Here is a 14809-nt window from a genome sequence, read left to right on the forward strand (position 1 = left end):
GAGAGAGAGAGAGAGAGAGAGAGAGAGAGAGAGAGAGGTTCTGTGTAGGCTATCTGGCTATTTCTCTGTGTTAGGATATAGAAGATGTTTTGCTTCCACCATTCTGCATCCTAAGGGGAAATAAATGTCCTCAAGCCATTACCATATCTTTCTTAAACAAATGCAACTGTTTCAAACTGGACCCCCCACATCCAATGTTGCTTTCATCCATATTGTAGGCAGTATACTAAAATTTTGTAGTCAACATCAGAAAGTAGAAGAGGCTGTAGGATGATATAGTTGAAATTAGCTATATGATATCTGATGCCTAAATCATAGTCAACTGTTGTCTGTGGCCAAGTAGCAAATCCAACCCAAACTTAACGATGTAATCCATAACATTTGGCTTGCCCGTGAATTTTTCAGGGTTTAGCAGAGTCTGCTTGTCTTAATTCCACTTAGTGTTAAGTAGGCCTGATTAAAGGCCAAGAATGAAAATAATTTGATTGAAGGGTGGGGGAGGGAGGGAGGAAGGATGGGAGGAAGGGAGGCAGGGAGGATGAGAGGGAGGAAGGGATGAAAAGAAGGGAGGGGGAAGAGGGGAGGAGAAGAGGAAGGGATGAGGGGATGAGGGGATAAGGGGAGGAAGGGAGGGAGGAGGGGAGGGAGAAGTACATGGAAAACTACAACTTAGCCTCAGAACTTAGCATTCCTTGTGCTGTACTCTGTTAGCAAAGCAGTAACATAAAGGTCTGCCAAGCTCAAAGGGAGGGAATAGTGAGCTGACATCTCAGTGGAGGAGTGTACACATCACCCCATAACGTGAACATGTGAGATGTGATATACTGAACCAGCCATCATTGGAAAATACAATTTGCTACACATAACTCTACTTGTCGTGTAACAGGAGGGAAATAACTTAAAATAAATCAAGTTAGGAAAAAAAAACCCACACAAGCCCTGTACTTATAGAGATATATTTATCACGGCTGAACGTGAATAATTTGTACATCTCCTATCAATGTAACCAGGTCATGCCCAGAGTAGCGTAGCCATCTTTCCAGATGCAAACTCACTGCTCTTCTTTAAATGGCCATTAGCGCCTCTTCCCTGACCATAACTCTTTACTGTGGTTCTGAAGCCTCCACACACGCCTTTGCTTTAGCAACGTCTCTGGGTTTGGTGTTTTCTTTGTTCTTTATGCTCTATGCCCCACTGAACAACTTTCTCAAGTTCCTTCAAACACCCTTTTGCCTTAGGCCTTTGTACACACTTAGGCCCCCATACTCTTAACTCTCTATTTCTTCCTGCTCCTACTGGTTCTTCTGGACCAGTTTCCCTAAGTGGCCTCTCTCCTAAACCTGCCACCAACTGGCCTAGGGCTCTCATCTCTCCTCTGCAGGTGCTCCATTCCTTCTGTTGGGGTTCTACTTTATTTAGTACCACACCCAGTGCCTGGAACCAGGTAGAGGTTCTGCACGCATTGGTTGGATGAATGGATTTCTGCTTTAAATAGTCCACTGCTAGGACTCCCACAAACGGTGATAGTGATGGCAGTGTCCTGTCTCGACTCTTGTAACTGAAATAGAGCCAGTGCTGCATGGGATCGTCTGAAGAAAATGTTAGCAGTCTTTTGTGGCTTGGGGAGGCAGGATGGAAGATGTGGCTCAGGGCATCGTTCCTCTTCCAGCAATCATCCTGTTAGGCAGGCCTGCCTAGAAGGGACACACCTTGGCAACAGTTGGTGGGATACTTGTTTATGCTGTGTGAATGTCCGGAGCCTATTTCTGGAGCAGGTACTGGATGCAAGCCTGGGCCATTCCAGCACTGACCTTGCCAAGCCCCGGGTGATGAGTACATGTGCCAGAAAAAAACAGTGCCAGTCACTTAGCTTACTTCCCTGGCTGCCACCCAACCTTCCTTGGGTATACCAGGTCATTAATGCCTGATCCCTAGCTGGTAATTACCTCCAATGGCTGTGAGGTTGAGCACTATCACTGTGTTTGCTCTACCTTTTGATCTGATTCAGTAAGGACACAAGGAAGGAAGCTGGGGTGACAGACTTTCCCAGCACACACACTTCACCAATTTAAGGAAGTTCTCCCTAGAGTTTCAGGGTGAAAGGAAACAGATCAGCGTTTTAGGCCAATCTTATTTTTCCTATGGTTAGTCTAATTGCTGAGAGGGAACTGGAACACTAAGAGGTCACTTGACTTATTTATGACCACACAGTAAGCCACAGGACAAAGATAGCACCTCAGATGCCTGGTTTCAAATTTAGTGCCCCTTCAAGAGCTTAAGACAAATCTATATGACTACAGAGTTGGCTTCGGGAGCTAATGTCAGAATTGGTTTAGGTTAACAGGGTTTCACCTATTAAAATAGTAATTACTTAAGCTGTCACCTCTAAAACAGTTAAAGAGACCATAGCTAAAACTTGCTGAATTCCTAATCAAGATGGCTGGAGAACCGAGACCTTCCTCTCTCACACCTCCACAGGGTTTCCTCAGAATCGGCCTTCTGCCTTCTCAAACCAAAATGTCTATGTTCTGCTTGTTGTTGTTTTTCAAAACATTTATTTTTTTATTTTTGTGTGTGTGTGCGTGCGTGCGTGCGCACGTGCATGTGCCCCCAGAAGCTGTAAGTGGGTGTTGGATCCCCTGGAGTCGGAGTTACAAGCAATTGTGAGCTGTCTGGTGTGGGTGCTGAGGACTGAGCTCAGGTCCTTTGCAAAAGCAGTCAGCCCCCATAACAGCCATAAGGGGTGAGCCGTCTCTCCAACCCCCAGATGTCTATTTCTGAGGTAGAAAAGAAGGTAGAGAAAAGAAAAAGCTAAGATTTTTGCCTTAATTATAGAACCACTACTTTTGGCTATAAAGAATACCGTCTTACCGTCCTAGGACCAGCTCCTCTTTGGTAGAGTTTCTCTGAACCTTACCTCTTTTCTTCCTTCTCATTCCGGAGGAAGACTTTCTTTTATGATATAGGATGAAGAAAAATCTTTTAATCATCTCCAAATAGCTGAAGCCATTAGATGGCCCAGGAGGAATGGTGAGGTCTGTCATCTGACCTCCAGAGAGAGATAACAGCTAGACAGCCTGGGTCAGCACTAGATCCTGTCAGCGTTCAGGCAGGCTCCCCCAGGTGCCACCAAGGGCCACCTTTTATATCAAATACATCCAACTCACCAATAGCAGCAGGAATAGAGCTAACACCAGTAGCTAACGAAAAACGAGCTGAGAAAAGTGTATCTGGGAATTGTAAAGTATTTCTGTCATTAAGCAAGTATATGGTGTGAGCTGTCTGGCTCCTATCCTCCTCGATAAGGCAAATACTTGATTTAGAAGTGATCAAGTGTTCTCTGGAAAGTTTTTTGGCACACTTCTCATCACTAAGGATTTGGACACTGTCACCCAGGAGCCACAGCCCCAGAATCTTACCACAGAACGTTTCAGTGTAAACTGTCAGAAACATGTTAAAAACAAGAGACCTGAGACTGGAGAGAGATGGGCCAGCAGTTAAGAGCATTTATTGCTCTTGCAGAAAACCTGGGTCCACCCAGCATCCATATGGCATCTTAGAAGCACTTGTAACTTCAGTTGCAAAGGATCCGACAACCTCTTCTGGTGGCCATGGGCTCTTGCTCATACATGATATACATAAACTCACACAAGCAAAAATACATACACATAAATAAAATAAATAATGAAATAAGAAAATCTTTTTTTAGATTTATTTAAGTATATGAATGTTCTATCTGTATTTACACCTGTGTGCCAGAAGAGGGCATCAGACCCCATTATAGATGGTTGTGAGCCACCATATGGTTGCTGGGAATTGAACTCAGGATCTTTGGAAGAGCAGCTTGTGTCGCTGAGCCGTCTCTCCAGCCCCCGATCTTTTCCTCTTCTGAGACAGTGTCTCTCTATGCAGCCCTGGCTATCCAGGAACTTGCTATGTACACTAGACTGACAAAGGTTGCTGGCTCCCCTGCCTTGGCATACCTTTGTCCTCACTTCCCTCCTTCCTCAGCATTCATGTAAGAGGAAATGGGTCAACGGCACCTCCCACACTACACAGTTGTTCCAATGAGAAAGTTTTCTATAGACAATTCAAACTTTACACAAACAACACAATAAACAAGGAGTAAATGCAAGCTCAGTGGGAAACTTGCCACGGGGAGCAAGTTTGGAATTAATCAAGAGTTGTGTCAAAGACTAAACCATATTTACAAGTCTAATTTGGAACGTGTAAAGTTCCTACAAGGAGAAGCTGGGGGAGAAGCCATGAAATAAAAAATATATCTACACAGATATAAACACCCACATTTTCACACTTCTTTTTTTTTTTCTTTTTTTTTTGACAAAAGGAACAAATCAAAAGGAAAAGCCCAGTTCCTGAGGGTCTGTCCATGTATGATGAGTATGTGGGAAAGCCCAGCAAGGGCTTGGACTCAAGGAGACTGACTTCACTCTCCTTGGCCACACTTGTTCCTGACTACTTAACTATGGAATGCTTGAGACACAGGCATGAAGATCCAGAAGGGAGAGAACATGGCTCACTTGACTGATCCACTCTATACAAGGGCTCCAACGTCTTCTGTACAATCCATCCATCCTATACAAGCTCTTCCACACTCTGCTCCTCACTGGGTCCTTACAGACCTCTAACTCACAGCAGCAGCGCTCAGTCAAGCTGTGAGACATGCAGGACAGCAGTGTTTTTGATCCAGCACACACTGGGTCCGCCACTTCATCCAGGACAGTCACACATACCAGCTCTAAGCAAGTCCCCAGAGGCCAGCAGCTGTTTGCTTTGTGGAGTGGAAGTCTGGGCTTTTTCCCCTCCCTGGATTTCTCCTTGCTGCTGTGCTGTCAAGCTCTCCACTGTTCCCCCTAGGCCCCAGACAGCTGCTTGGCGCATGTGTGTGTAATTTATTGTTCTGCTGCTGGCTTGTCCCCGGCCTCTGGCTTCTCTGCCTGCGACTCAGGAGGGATGAGAAACTGGACCTCCTCTGTGCTGATGGCGACTTTATCTGGCTGGAGCCACCTTTTGAAATGTTCCAAGGTGCTACAAAAGAGCAGAAGAAAGGAATGGATGGGTCAGAGCTCATGGATTAACTACTTAGTGATTGGTTCAGTTACTCTCGTCTGCCTCCCTGCCCACCTCTGCTTTTCCCTGCTGACACGGGGAGCCTTGCTTCTAACACTCTGACAGCTGCACATCCTGGCAGCTCAACAGCATCATTTACCCCCTAGTGGGCACTTTGGCTATAAGCAGCGCCAGGGCCCCTTCAAAGCAAAGCCTCTGAAGGCTTGACAGGAATAGCTGAAGAGCTTGGGCCTCCGTCTTAGCTTTTGTTCCCTCAAAGCTGAAGAGGAAAGAAATTGTCAAGGGGATGAAACACTCAAATAAATATCAAATTATGGGTGAGACAGAGAATCTGAGATCATTTCTACCTAAGACAGTGTGATGCTCAATTACACAAACAGAGCTTATTTGTAAGAACTGTAATTTGGGGCTGGGTGGCCTCAGAGATTAAGATCCCAAGATAGTGTTCCCACCAAGGAATAGGCATTATGCCAGAGGGCTCTTTTCATTTGTCTGCGTAGAAAGGGGAACTGACTGGTTGTCAGATTCAAGTCTCTCTCCTACCTCCCTTAAGTACCCAGGGTCCTATATCTTCAGTTATTACACATTCAAAGTAAAATATAAATGACTACAAACAACGTAAACCTCCCTCTATGCTCTTCAATAACTCACAGCAGCTAGGTATTGGTGGCTCATCCCGGAATCCTCAGCATTCAGGAGGCTGAGGCAGGAGGACTGTCATAAGTTCAAGGCTAGCCTAGACTACAGAATGAGACCACATTGCTTAACCAGTCAATTGAACAAAGAACTAAACAAACAGAATTTAAAATCCATAGGACTATTTGTTCAACAGTAGTGTCTCTCAGCAGAGGAATCTCTTACCTGGCTCTCTCAGGACACAAAATGGCCTGTTTAAAATGCAAACTTTGAGTTTGAAAACAAATGCATAGTTACTGTTTCCCAGAGCTTGTTCTGCAGACCAACAGCTGTGTCCCCACAAATGTAGGTAAGAGGAAGAGAACCCAGTGTCACAGAGGTCAGGAGAAGCACAGTAGGTTGGTGTATGTCCACAACTCAAAGAGAATCAAGTGAAAGAGACATTTACTCCTTATCTACTGCCCTTTTCATTGAACTGTTCAAATTATTTAGAAAAGGGACAATCAGAACAAACTCTGAGAAGGTCACATTATTTTCTGTATGATCACATAAGCACAGTGACCTGGTTTCAGAAAGAAGCAATTCTTACTTTACTATGCAAGAGATAGTTTCAACTCCTTAGAACTGGAGTAGAGGGAGATTTTCAGGAAGACAGAACTTTATGCCAAGTTATGAACAGGTCAGGAATCTAGAATATCTAAATAATCTAAAAATATATATTATTTTTTGAGCCTTCCAGGGGTAGTTTGTCTGACCTTAAAAATGCCACACGGGGTGCTGGAGAGATGGCTCAGTGGTTAAGAGCACTGGCTGCTCTTCCAGAGGTCCTGAGTTCAATTCCCAGCAACCCCATGGTGGCTCACAACCATCTGTACTGGAATTCGATCCCTCTTCTGGTGTGTCTGAAGAAAGTGCAGTGTACTTACATAAAAACAAATAAATCTTAAAAAAAAAAAAGCTACACTGATTCTGAAGGCTCTGAGGGTCTGCTGACTCGAGGCGTGAGGGAGCAAATGAAGTACTCTATAAGTTAAATCAAGTGTGACTGTGAAGTTTTATTTAGACGTTTGTCCTGATTCAGGTAATAGCATCTTCACATTGACACAATGAACTCTCAAAATCAATTTTAACTATGTGTTGTGAGCTTGAGTCATATCCCACTAAAGCCTTTTCTTAAAATTTTAGTTCTTATTCCTTCCATCAATTTTTAAAATTGTGTTTTAATTTTTTTAATTTAATTTTAAAAACGTGTGAAGCGCATGTGTGGTATACATGAGTGCAGGTACAAAGACCCTTGGGTGTGCACTCAGAGATGAAAAAGAGACCTCCAGAGTCTTAATCCATCATTCTCTACCTCGTCCCCTTGAGACATTGTGTCCCATTGAACCTGGAGTAGGCTGGTGATTTTACAGAGGCCTCGAAAAAGACTTTTGTCATTAAACCAGTGTTGAGACCGAAGGACCATGGGGGCTTTGGAAGTTGAACTAAATGCATTTTGCATTATGGTATAGTCACCAGCCTATGAGGGCCAGGGAGTAAATTGTGGCAGTTTGAGTGAAATGTCTCTCATATGCTCGAGCATTTGAACACTTGGTGTCCAGATGGTAATGCTGTTTGGGAAGGATTAGGAGATATGGTCTTTCTTGCAAAAAGTGCACCCCTAAGGGTCAGCTTTGAGGTTTCGAAGCCTCCCGAAACTCCATGTTTATTCTCTCTGCTTCCTGTTTGTGGTTCAAGATGTAAACCCACAGCTTTCGGCTCCAGTCACCATCCCTGCCGTGACAGCAATGGACTCCTATCTCCCTGAAACCATATGCTCCAAGTAAATCTTTCCTTCTAGAAGTTGCCTTGGTCATGATGTCTTATCACAGCAATAGAAAAGTAACTAAGACACTCTCCTCCAATCACCAAGCTCAGTGTTAGCACATAGGTGTTTAACAAATATATTGGTTTGAGCCACACATTTGTGTTGGGGGGTTGGAATAGGTCAGAAGTTCTATGGCACTGAAGATTAGAGGCTAAGAAGACATGGCGCTAGCTGCCACTTCAGTACATCTTTCTCTAGTGCACGACACACTTGAAGATAGTGGCTCATCTTCAACTCTATCTATCTGTGGCCAAGATGTAGCTGAGGATATCTGTCATTCTAAAAAAAATCTACTCCTGGTCCTGGTCCTGGTCCAATATGTCTATAAGGACATACTGGATAACCTTCCAAGGGCTCAAAGAGACATCAGTATCAACTGGTACCAGTACTCTGACATCACCTGAGTTCTTTAGTGAGTGAGAAGTAGTCTTAGTGAAGCCTGCTGTCAATCAATTACCTCTCATCGGAATCAAGTCCATCCACAAAAAACTCTGATGCTAACTTCTCCTGGAGGAATCGATCCCAGCATTCCTTCTTAGCTTGGGCCAGAGTTCGAAGCATGTCCTTGGAAGTTACTTCCTCATTTAAACCTTTGATTCTTCTTAGTTTCTTCTCTGAAGAGAAAAGAAATGGAGCGTGACATACAGACTATGAAATGACATTTTAATTAAATCTAAGGTGCAAAATGCAAAGTGAGCAATTCTCTCCAGCCAGGAATGATGGCACGAGCCTATAATTCTAGCACTTGGGAGGCAGAGGCAGGCGGGGAGGTCAGGAGTTCAAGGCTAGTCTAGGCTACAGGTTACCTTGTCTCAAATGTCCAACAAAATAGACCTCCCCACTCCCAAAAATTCCTTTTACTGATAGCCCCTGCAAAAAACCTCATTTTTAGGGAAAACAGTGAAAGTTGACTGAATATGCTTCTTTTCCACATCTTGCACTATATTGAGTAAATATTTAACTCTGAAAAAAGGAAACACCACAGGCTTTCATAAATAAATCAATAGCATGGTGGGTTTTTTTCTTCTTGTTGTTTTGTTTGTTTGTTTGTTTGCTTGTTTTTGAAATCACAGAATCCCAGCAGGTATCTCTCTAAGGAACGCCTGCTTTCCCTGGTTTGGCATGTGTATTCCAGCTCCTGTTTTCAACTCCTTGAAAATAACGTCTCTAAGGAGCAAATGGGTTTTTTTCTTGTTACAAGGGCATGAAGTGTTTTCCAACCCTCATGAGAAAGAATCAGAGGAAGTGATGAGAGCCCCAGTGGTTCATTAGATGCTGGAATTGACTCAATGAGAACGCAATAATGAGAGACCTTTAGGATCTCTATGTGGGATTACAATCTTGATTAAAGAAAAACATCGCCCAACATTGCCAAAACTTGATCAATTTGTGGCCTGGATGTTGGAGCCTAATAAAAGCAAACGTCTTGTAATCCTTTGAGAGTGATTCATGGGGCTTCCTGAGGCTATACCTCTCATTACTCTCCTTTGCATTTTAATTGTTGAGGAGACCTCTTTTGAAGCCCACGAGAAATAACATCATCATCACTTTCTGCCTTAATTTAGTCATTACTTCAACTGTATGATGCGGTCACATTGTAGTCTATGACAAGCCACAAACCCCACAGTGATTCCTTAAGGTAGATGACATCACGTGTCTGACTTTGAGTGGGTACGCTCTGTCCCGCTCACTGATGAAATCGCCTTTCTCAGACCAAATCCTGATTGTTAAGCAAAGTGTGAGTCTGCACATGAGTCACAGAATAAGGGTTCTCCATGCAAAACAGCTGCCATCTTCAAATCAGCTGCCCGTTTACGGGAGAGCATCACTAGCAACCTAGTCACTGCCGACATTCCCTTAGAGCAGTGGCTCTGAACCTGCTTAACGCTGCGACACTTTAAAACAGTTCCTCATGTTGTGATGACCCCCCCCAACAAAAATTGTTTCAAGGCTACTTCATATCTTTAATTTTGCTACAGTTATGAATTGTAATGTAGATATCTGATATGCAGTGACCTGTGTGAAAGGGTTCTTTAATCCTCTACGGGGTCGTGACCCACAGGTTGAGAACTGCTGCCTTAGAGGAAGGCGGCTGTTGGCCCCTCATCTGAGATTCTGACTCACCTTCCTGCACTTCCAGCCATTCTGCCCTACTCACATGTGGGTAGTCTCAAGAGGAACGACACTGTATGAGCTGGGGAAGGCTCACTGAAGAGGGGGACTCCATCGATCCAGCTACTAGGGAGCCATCATCCAGACTGGGTGATGTATTTCAGGGTTGCCTGCTTTGAGGCCACCCATTTGCCTGAAGTAAACTCTCACCCATGCTCTGTAAGTAAGCCCAAAAAAATGCATTGGTTCCCCAGGGTGAACTATGGTGTTATAGTACTTAGTTTTGTTGTTGGGACCACAAAAGGAAGAAGTAGATATCACCTCCCAGGAAAGAATGCTCAAAATAACCAGCAGACGATAGCTGTTTGAGGGATAGCCATTAATCTTAGAACTAAAAGAAATGTTGTAATCCACAGTCTTGTTTCCATTTCTAAACAAGTGACATCAGCTAACAGCTAATGACCAAAACCATAAACACCTTGTATTTCTATAAGTCACCAACAAGAGCCCACCCAGGTAAAACACCTGCAGTTGATAAACAGTAATACTTTTTTCTCTAAGGATATAAAAAGGATAATGCATTTATCTGGCTGGATTTATAATTGTTGCTCTTATTGGTGGATTCTTTTTGGCACAGGCTTATTTGGCAATAAAAAAACAATCTTCAGATTGTCTGGTCTTAGTTGTCATGGAGATAGGTACTCTTTGGGGCTAGAATGGGCTTCTGAGTGTGCAAAGTTCCCAAGCAGATGTGGTTTTAACAGGCAGGCAGAACTAGGTACTGTCGCACACCCAAACCTGCCTGCCATTATTACCCACTCCTTTCCTGGGCCAAAAAAAAGGCTCTTGGCTTCCTCGAGAAGGAAGTCTCTTTTATTCTTTAAGATTTATTTATCAGGTCGGGCGGTGGTTGTGCACGCCTTTAATCCCAGCACCTGGGAGGCAGAGACAGGCGGATTTCAGAGTTCAAGGCCAGCCTGGTCTACAGAGTGAGTTCCAGGACAGCCCGGGCTATACAGAGAAACCCTGTCTTGAAAAACCAAAACAAAAAAACAAAAACAAAAACAACAAAAAAAAAAATTTTATCTTTTAAATGAGTGCTCTATCTGCATGTACATCTGTGTGCCAGAAGAGGGCATCAGATCCCATTATAGAAGGCTCTGAGCCACCATGTGGTTGCTGGGGATTGAACTCAGGATCTCTGGTGGAACAGCCATTGTTCTTAACCGCTGAGCCATCTCTCCAGTCCCAAGACAGAACTCTTAATTTCCAACTAGTTTCTTAACTGATTCTAGAAAGGCCAGTGAAGTTTTAACTTTCCGACCAATATGCATCAATCAACACCATCACCCCAAGAGTGTTTCTTATAAGGCCCGGTCACATGTTATCAACTAGCCAAGGGATCTGGTTCTTTCCCAGAGTGTTATCCTTCTCCTTATCATCGTGGAGCAGATGTTCTGTCTGACACAAACGGAACGCTCAGGCCCCTCAGCCATGACTTCGAGCACTGCTGTTCCTGCTGGCTTCCTTATCAAGTTCACGCGGATCCCACATCTTGTCTTCCACCTTTCCCACTGCATTTCTCTCAGAATTTTTCCTTCTAATTGTCATTACTGAAAGTCCCTCTGTCCTCCCATTTCTCAGCAATCATCTAAGCCCTCTTCTGGCCCTTCCTTGTGTCCTTCTACAGAGGCTGTCCTCCTTCCGAGTACTTCAGTAGCAGAGTGACTGCCTAGCAGGGGGCTCATATTTGACTCCTGCCACTGCAAAAATAACAAAAATATTTAAACACATCATAGGATTGGGCTTCTTCAAATAATAATTTCCAGATTTAATTTCACAACACATGAATCTCACCATAATGAAAACCACTTGAGATGTCTTTATCATGATTTACACGATGTATAGATGAACTGAAACATTACATACCACTGATCAAAGCAATGAACACCCAGTTCCTTTACGTTACTAGCAAGAGCTCACCCACAAAACAAAACAAAACAAAACAAAAACCCTGCAGGTGATATATGCTATTAGCTAAGGGATTCTCAGTTTTTCTTGGAGGAAGCAAAAAGAATGATGTCTAGGTAACATTTAACTAGCTTTTGTTTTTTAGAAAGAAAGGGGGTTTGATTGTTTAACACAGTAGGTGTGGCAGCAGTAGAACTGTCAGTCTACCACTGTTCTGTGCATTCTCTAAAAGGCAGGTTCGTTTAACAATATGTTAAAGGAGCTGAAGAGATAGCTCAGTGGTTAAGAACACTGGCTGTTCTTTCAGAGGTCCTGAGTTCAATTTCCAGCAACCACAGGGTGACTCACAACCATCTGGAATGGGATCTGATGCCTTCTTCTGGTGTGTCTGAAGACAGCTACAGTGTACTCACATATATAAAATAAAACAATATGTTGATAAAAATAGGTTAAAAAACAATATGTTAATACATAGAGTTTTTGTGGTTTATATGTACCAGTTAAAAAGTATATTTAAAAAGCAGGAAAACTAGGTGTGTTTGCTTACCTTGTAATCCCCATCGCTCAGGAGGTAAAGGCAGGATGATCAGAAATTCAAGGTCATCCTCAACTACACAGTAAGTTCAAGGCCAGCCTAAGCTACAGGAGACCTTGTCTAAAAGCAGAAGCATTGGGTGGGGAGTGGACTGGAGATATAGCTCAGAGGTATGGTTGTCTAGTATGTATGAAACCCTGAGTTTGAAAGCAGAAAAAATAAATACATATCACAGTCAGAGTCAGCCTGTGGTGGTTTGAATGAAAATGACCCCTGTAGGCTCATATGTTTGAATACCCAGTGGCCTTGTTGGAGGAGGTATGTCAGTGGTGGTGGGCTTTGAGGTTTCAGAAGATTGATGCCATTCCCAGTATTCTCTCTCTCTTTCTCCCTCCCTCTGTCTCTGTCTCTATCCCTTTACCTTATAAGGTGTAAGCTCTCAAATGTTCCTGCCACCATGACTTTATCCTGCCACCATGGACTCTGACCCTCTGAAATGGTAAATCTTAAATTAAACATTTTTCTTTTATATGTTGCCTTCATCATGATATTTTGTCATAGCCATAGAAAAAGTGAAAGAGACACTGCCCTAGACTGACAGTTCCCTTTCTTCTTGCATGAAGCAATTTTACTTACTTTTTTTTTGGGGGGGGGGTTGATTTTCAAGACAGGGTTTCTCTGTGTAGCCCTGGCTGTCCTGGAACTCACTCTGTAGACCAGGCTAGCCTCGAACTCTCGAACTCAGAAATCTGCCTGCCTCTGCCTCCCAAGTGCTGGGATTAAAGGCATGCGCCACCACCGCCCTGCGCAATTTTACTTTCTTATGTATGGGCTCTCTAGAAATTTATACTCAGACCACAGTACAGGGCACTGAAAATGTGTTCAGGATATGTTTGTAAAATGGCCAACAGGGGCCTGGAGGGATGGCTTACTAATTACAAATATGTACTGCTCTTTCAGAGCACTGGAATTTGGTTCCAAGCATCCATGTTGGGCATCTCAAAACTGCCTATAACTCAAGATCCAGGGATTTGAGACCCTCTTCTAGCCTCCGAGGGCACCTACATATACATATATACAGACATATACACATACTCTTTTAAAAATTGCTGCCAGAGACAGAATGACTCTTCTGGCAACATAATCCCACTCCCACTTGGCCAGGACTAGTCTATTGAGTAAAATAGCTTTTTAAGCTTCAGCCATTGGAAATCCCCATGTACTTAGTACAAAACATTTTTGACTTACTTGAACTCAAATGGACCATGATTTATAAATAAGAGGGTTTCTACAGGAAGCCAAGAAATAAGACAGAATTTAGATGAAATGGTCTAAAGCAGAAGTCAACAAAAAACAGTTTAAAGATAGAACAAGAAAAGGCACAGGGGCCGGGCGGTGGTGGCGTACGCCTTTAATCCCAGCACTTGGGAGCCAGAGGCAGGCGGATTTCTGAGTTCGAGAGTTCGAGGCTAGCCTGGTCTACAGAGTGAGTTCCAGGACAGCCAGGGCTATACAGAGAAACCCTGTCTTGAAAAAAACAAACAAACAAAAACAAAACAAACAAACAAAAAAAACAAAAACAAAAAAAGAAAAGGCACAGGGTAGGTTCCAGCAAACAATTGGAGACTTCCTCTAAAATTACAACTGGCCCACATGTGGCATGGGCAAAATAAACTTAGAAAACTAAAGGTAATGTAACTTGCCTCCCTAAAAAGGGGCTGGGATTGAAGAAAGGGAGGGAAGAGAAGAGAGAGAAGAGAGGGGAGGAGGGAAGGGGAAGGGGGAGGGAGAGAGGCAGACATACAGGCACACACAGAGACAGACAGACAGACAGACAGACAAAGAGAAACAGAGATAGACAACTCACCTAGAGATGCTAAATACACTTCTGAATCATGCAAAGGAGCCCACGGCTTTACCGCTGGCTGGACAGCGGAGTCTGCTGCTGCCATATGGCCTTCACCTGCAGGATGTGAATCCATAAAGGAGTCTGAGAAGGCATTGTTGGAAACATCTTCTTGGGCAGGACTTGGCAGACAAGAACAGATTTCAGCCCAGAGATCCCGGCCAGATTTTGTAGCTGAAGAGTCAAGGCTCTCAAACATTTTCATTTGGAGCTGGAAAACGAAACTCAAGTGAGTAAAGCCTAGCTCAACACAGTACCATGCTGGGTATGGTGGTGAACACCTTTAAACCTGGAACTAGGGAGGCAAAAGCAGGCAGATCTCTCTGAGTTCCAGACCAGCCAGGAACACACAGTGAGACTTTGTCTCAAAATAAATACATAAAAAAATAAGTGAAAGAAAGAAAAAAGAATGCAGTATAGTAGTTGGAGAGATGGCTCAGAGGTTTACAGCGTTTACTGTTCTTGCAGAGGATGAGAGTTTGGTTCTCAGCATCCGTATAGCAGCTCACAACCATCCTTAACAAAAGTTCCAGGACATCCAACATCCTGTTTTGGCTCTGTGGACACAAAGCATGCATGTGGTGCAGAAACATGCATGCAGGAGAAACACACATAAAATAAAAATAAATCTTTTATATACATGTATGCACATACCATATATATATATATATATATATATATATATATATAT

The 14809-nt window shown here is 43.4% G+C and overlaps 1 protein-coding gene across 1 annotated transcript in view; it reads right to left on the bottom strand.

Annotated features, from left to right (window-relative positions):
- Positions 1 to 3698: 3698 nt before the first annotated feature.
- The window catches only part of Ccdc32 (coiled-coil domain containing 32), a 13354-nt gene continuing 2243 nt past the window's right edge, over positions 3699 to 14809 (bottom strand). Inside the window, exons 2-4 of the mRNA XM_028767038.1 lie at positions 14080 to 14329; positions 8052 to 8208; positions 3699 to 5049 (exon numbers count right to left, since the gene is read on the bottom strand). Of these exons, the coding sequence (XP_028622871.1) occupies positions 4914 to 5049; positions 8052 to 8208; positions 14080 to 14323 (537 nt within the window). The 5' untranslated portion in view covers positions 14324 to 14329 and the 3' untranslated portion in view covers positions 3699 to 4913. The remainder of the gene's footprint in view (positions 5050 to 8051; positions 8209 to 14079; positions 14330 to 14809) is intronic.

This window comes from Grammomys surdaster, unplaced genomic scaffold (assembly GCF_004785775.1).
Source record: "Grammomys surdaster isolate TR1022 unplaced genomic scaffold, NIH_TR_1.0 170, whole genome shotgun sequence".
NCBI lineage: Eukaryota > Metazoa > Chordata > Mammalia > Rodentia > Muridae > Grammomys > Grammomys surdaster.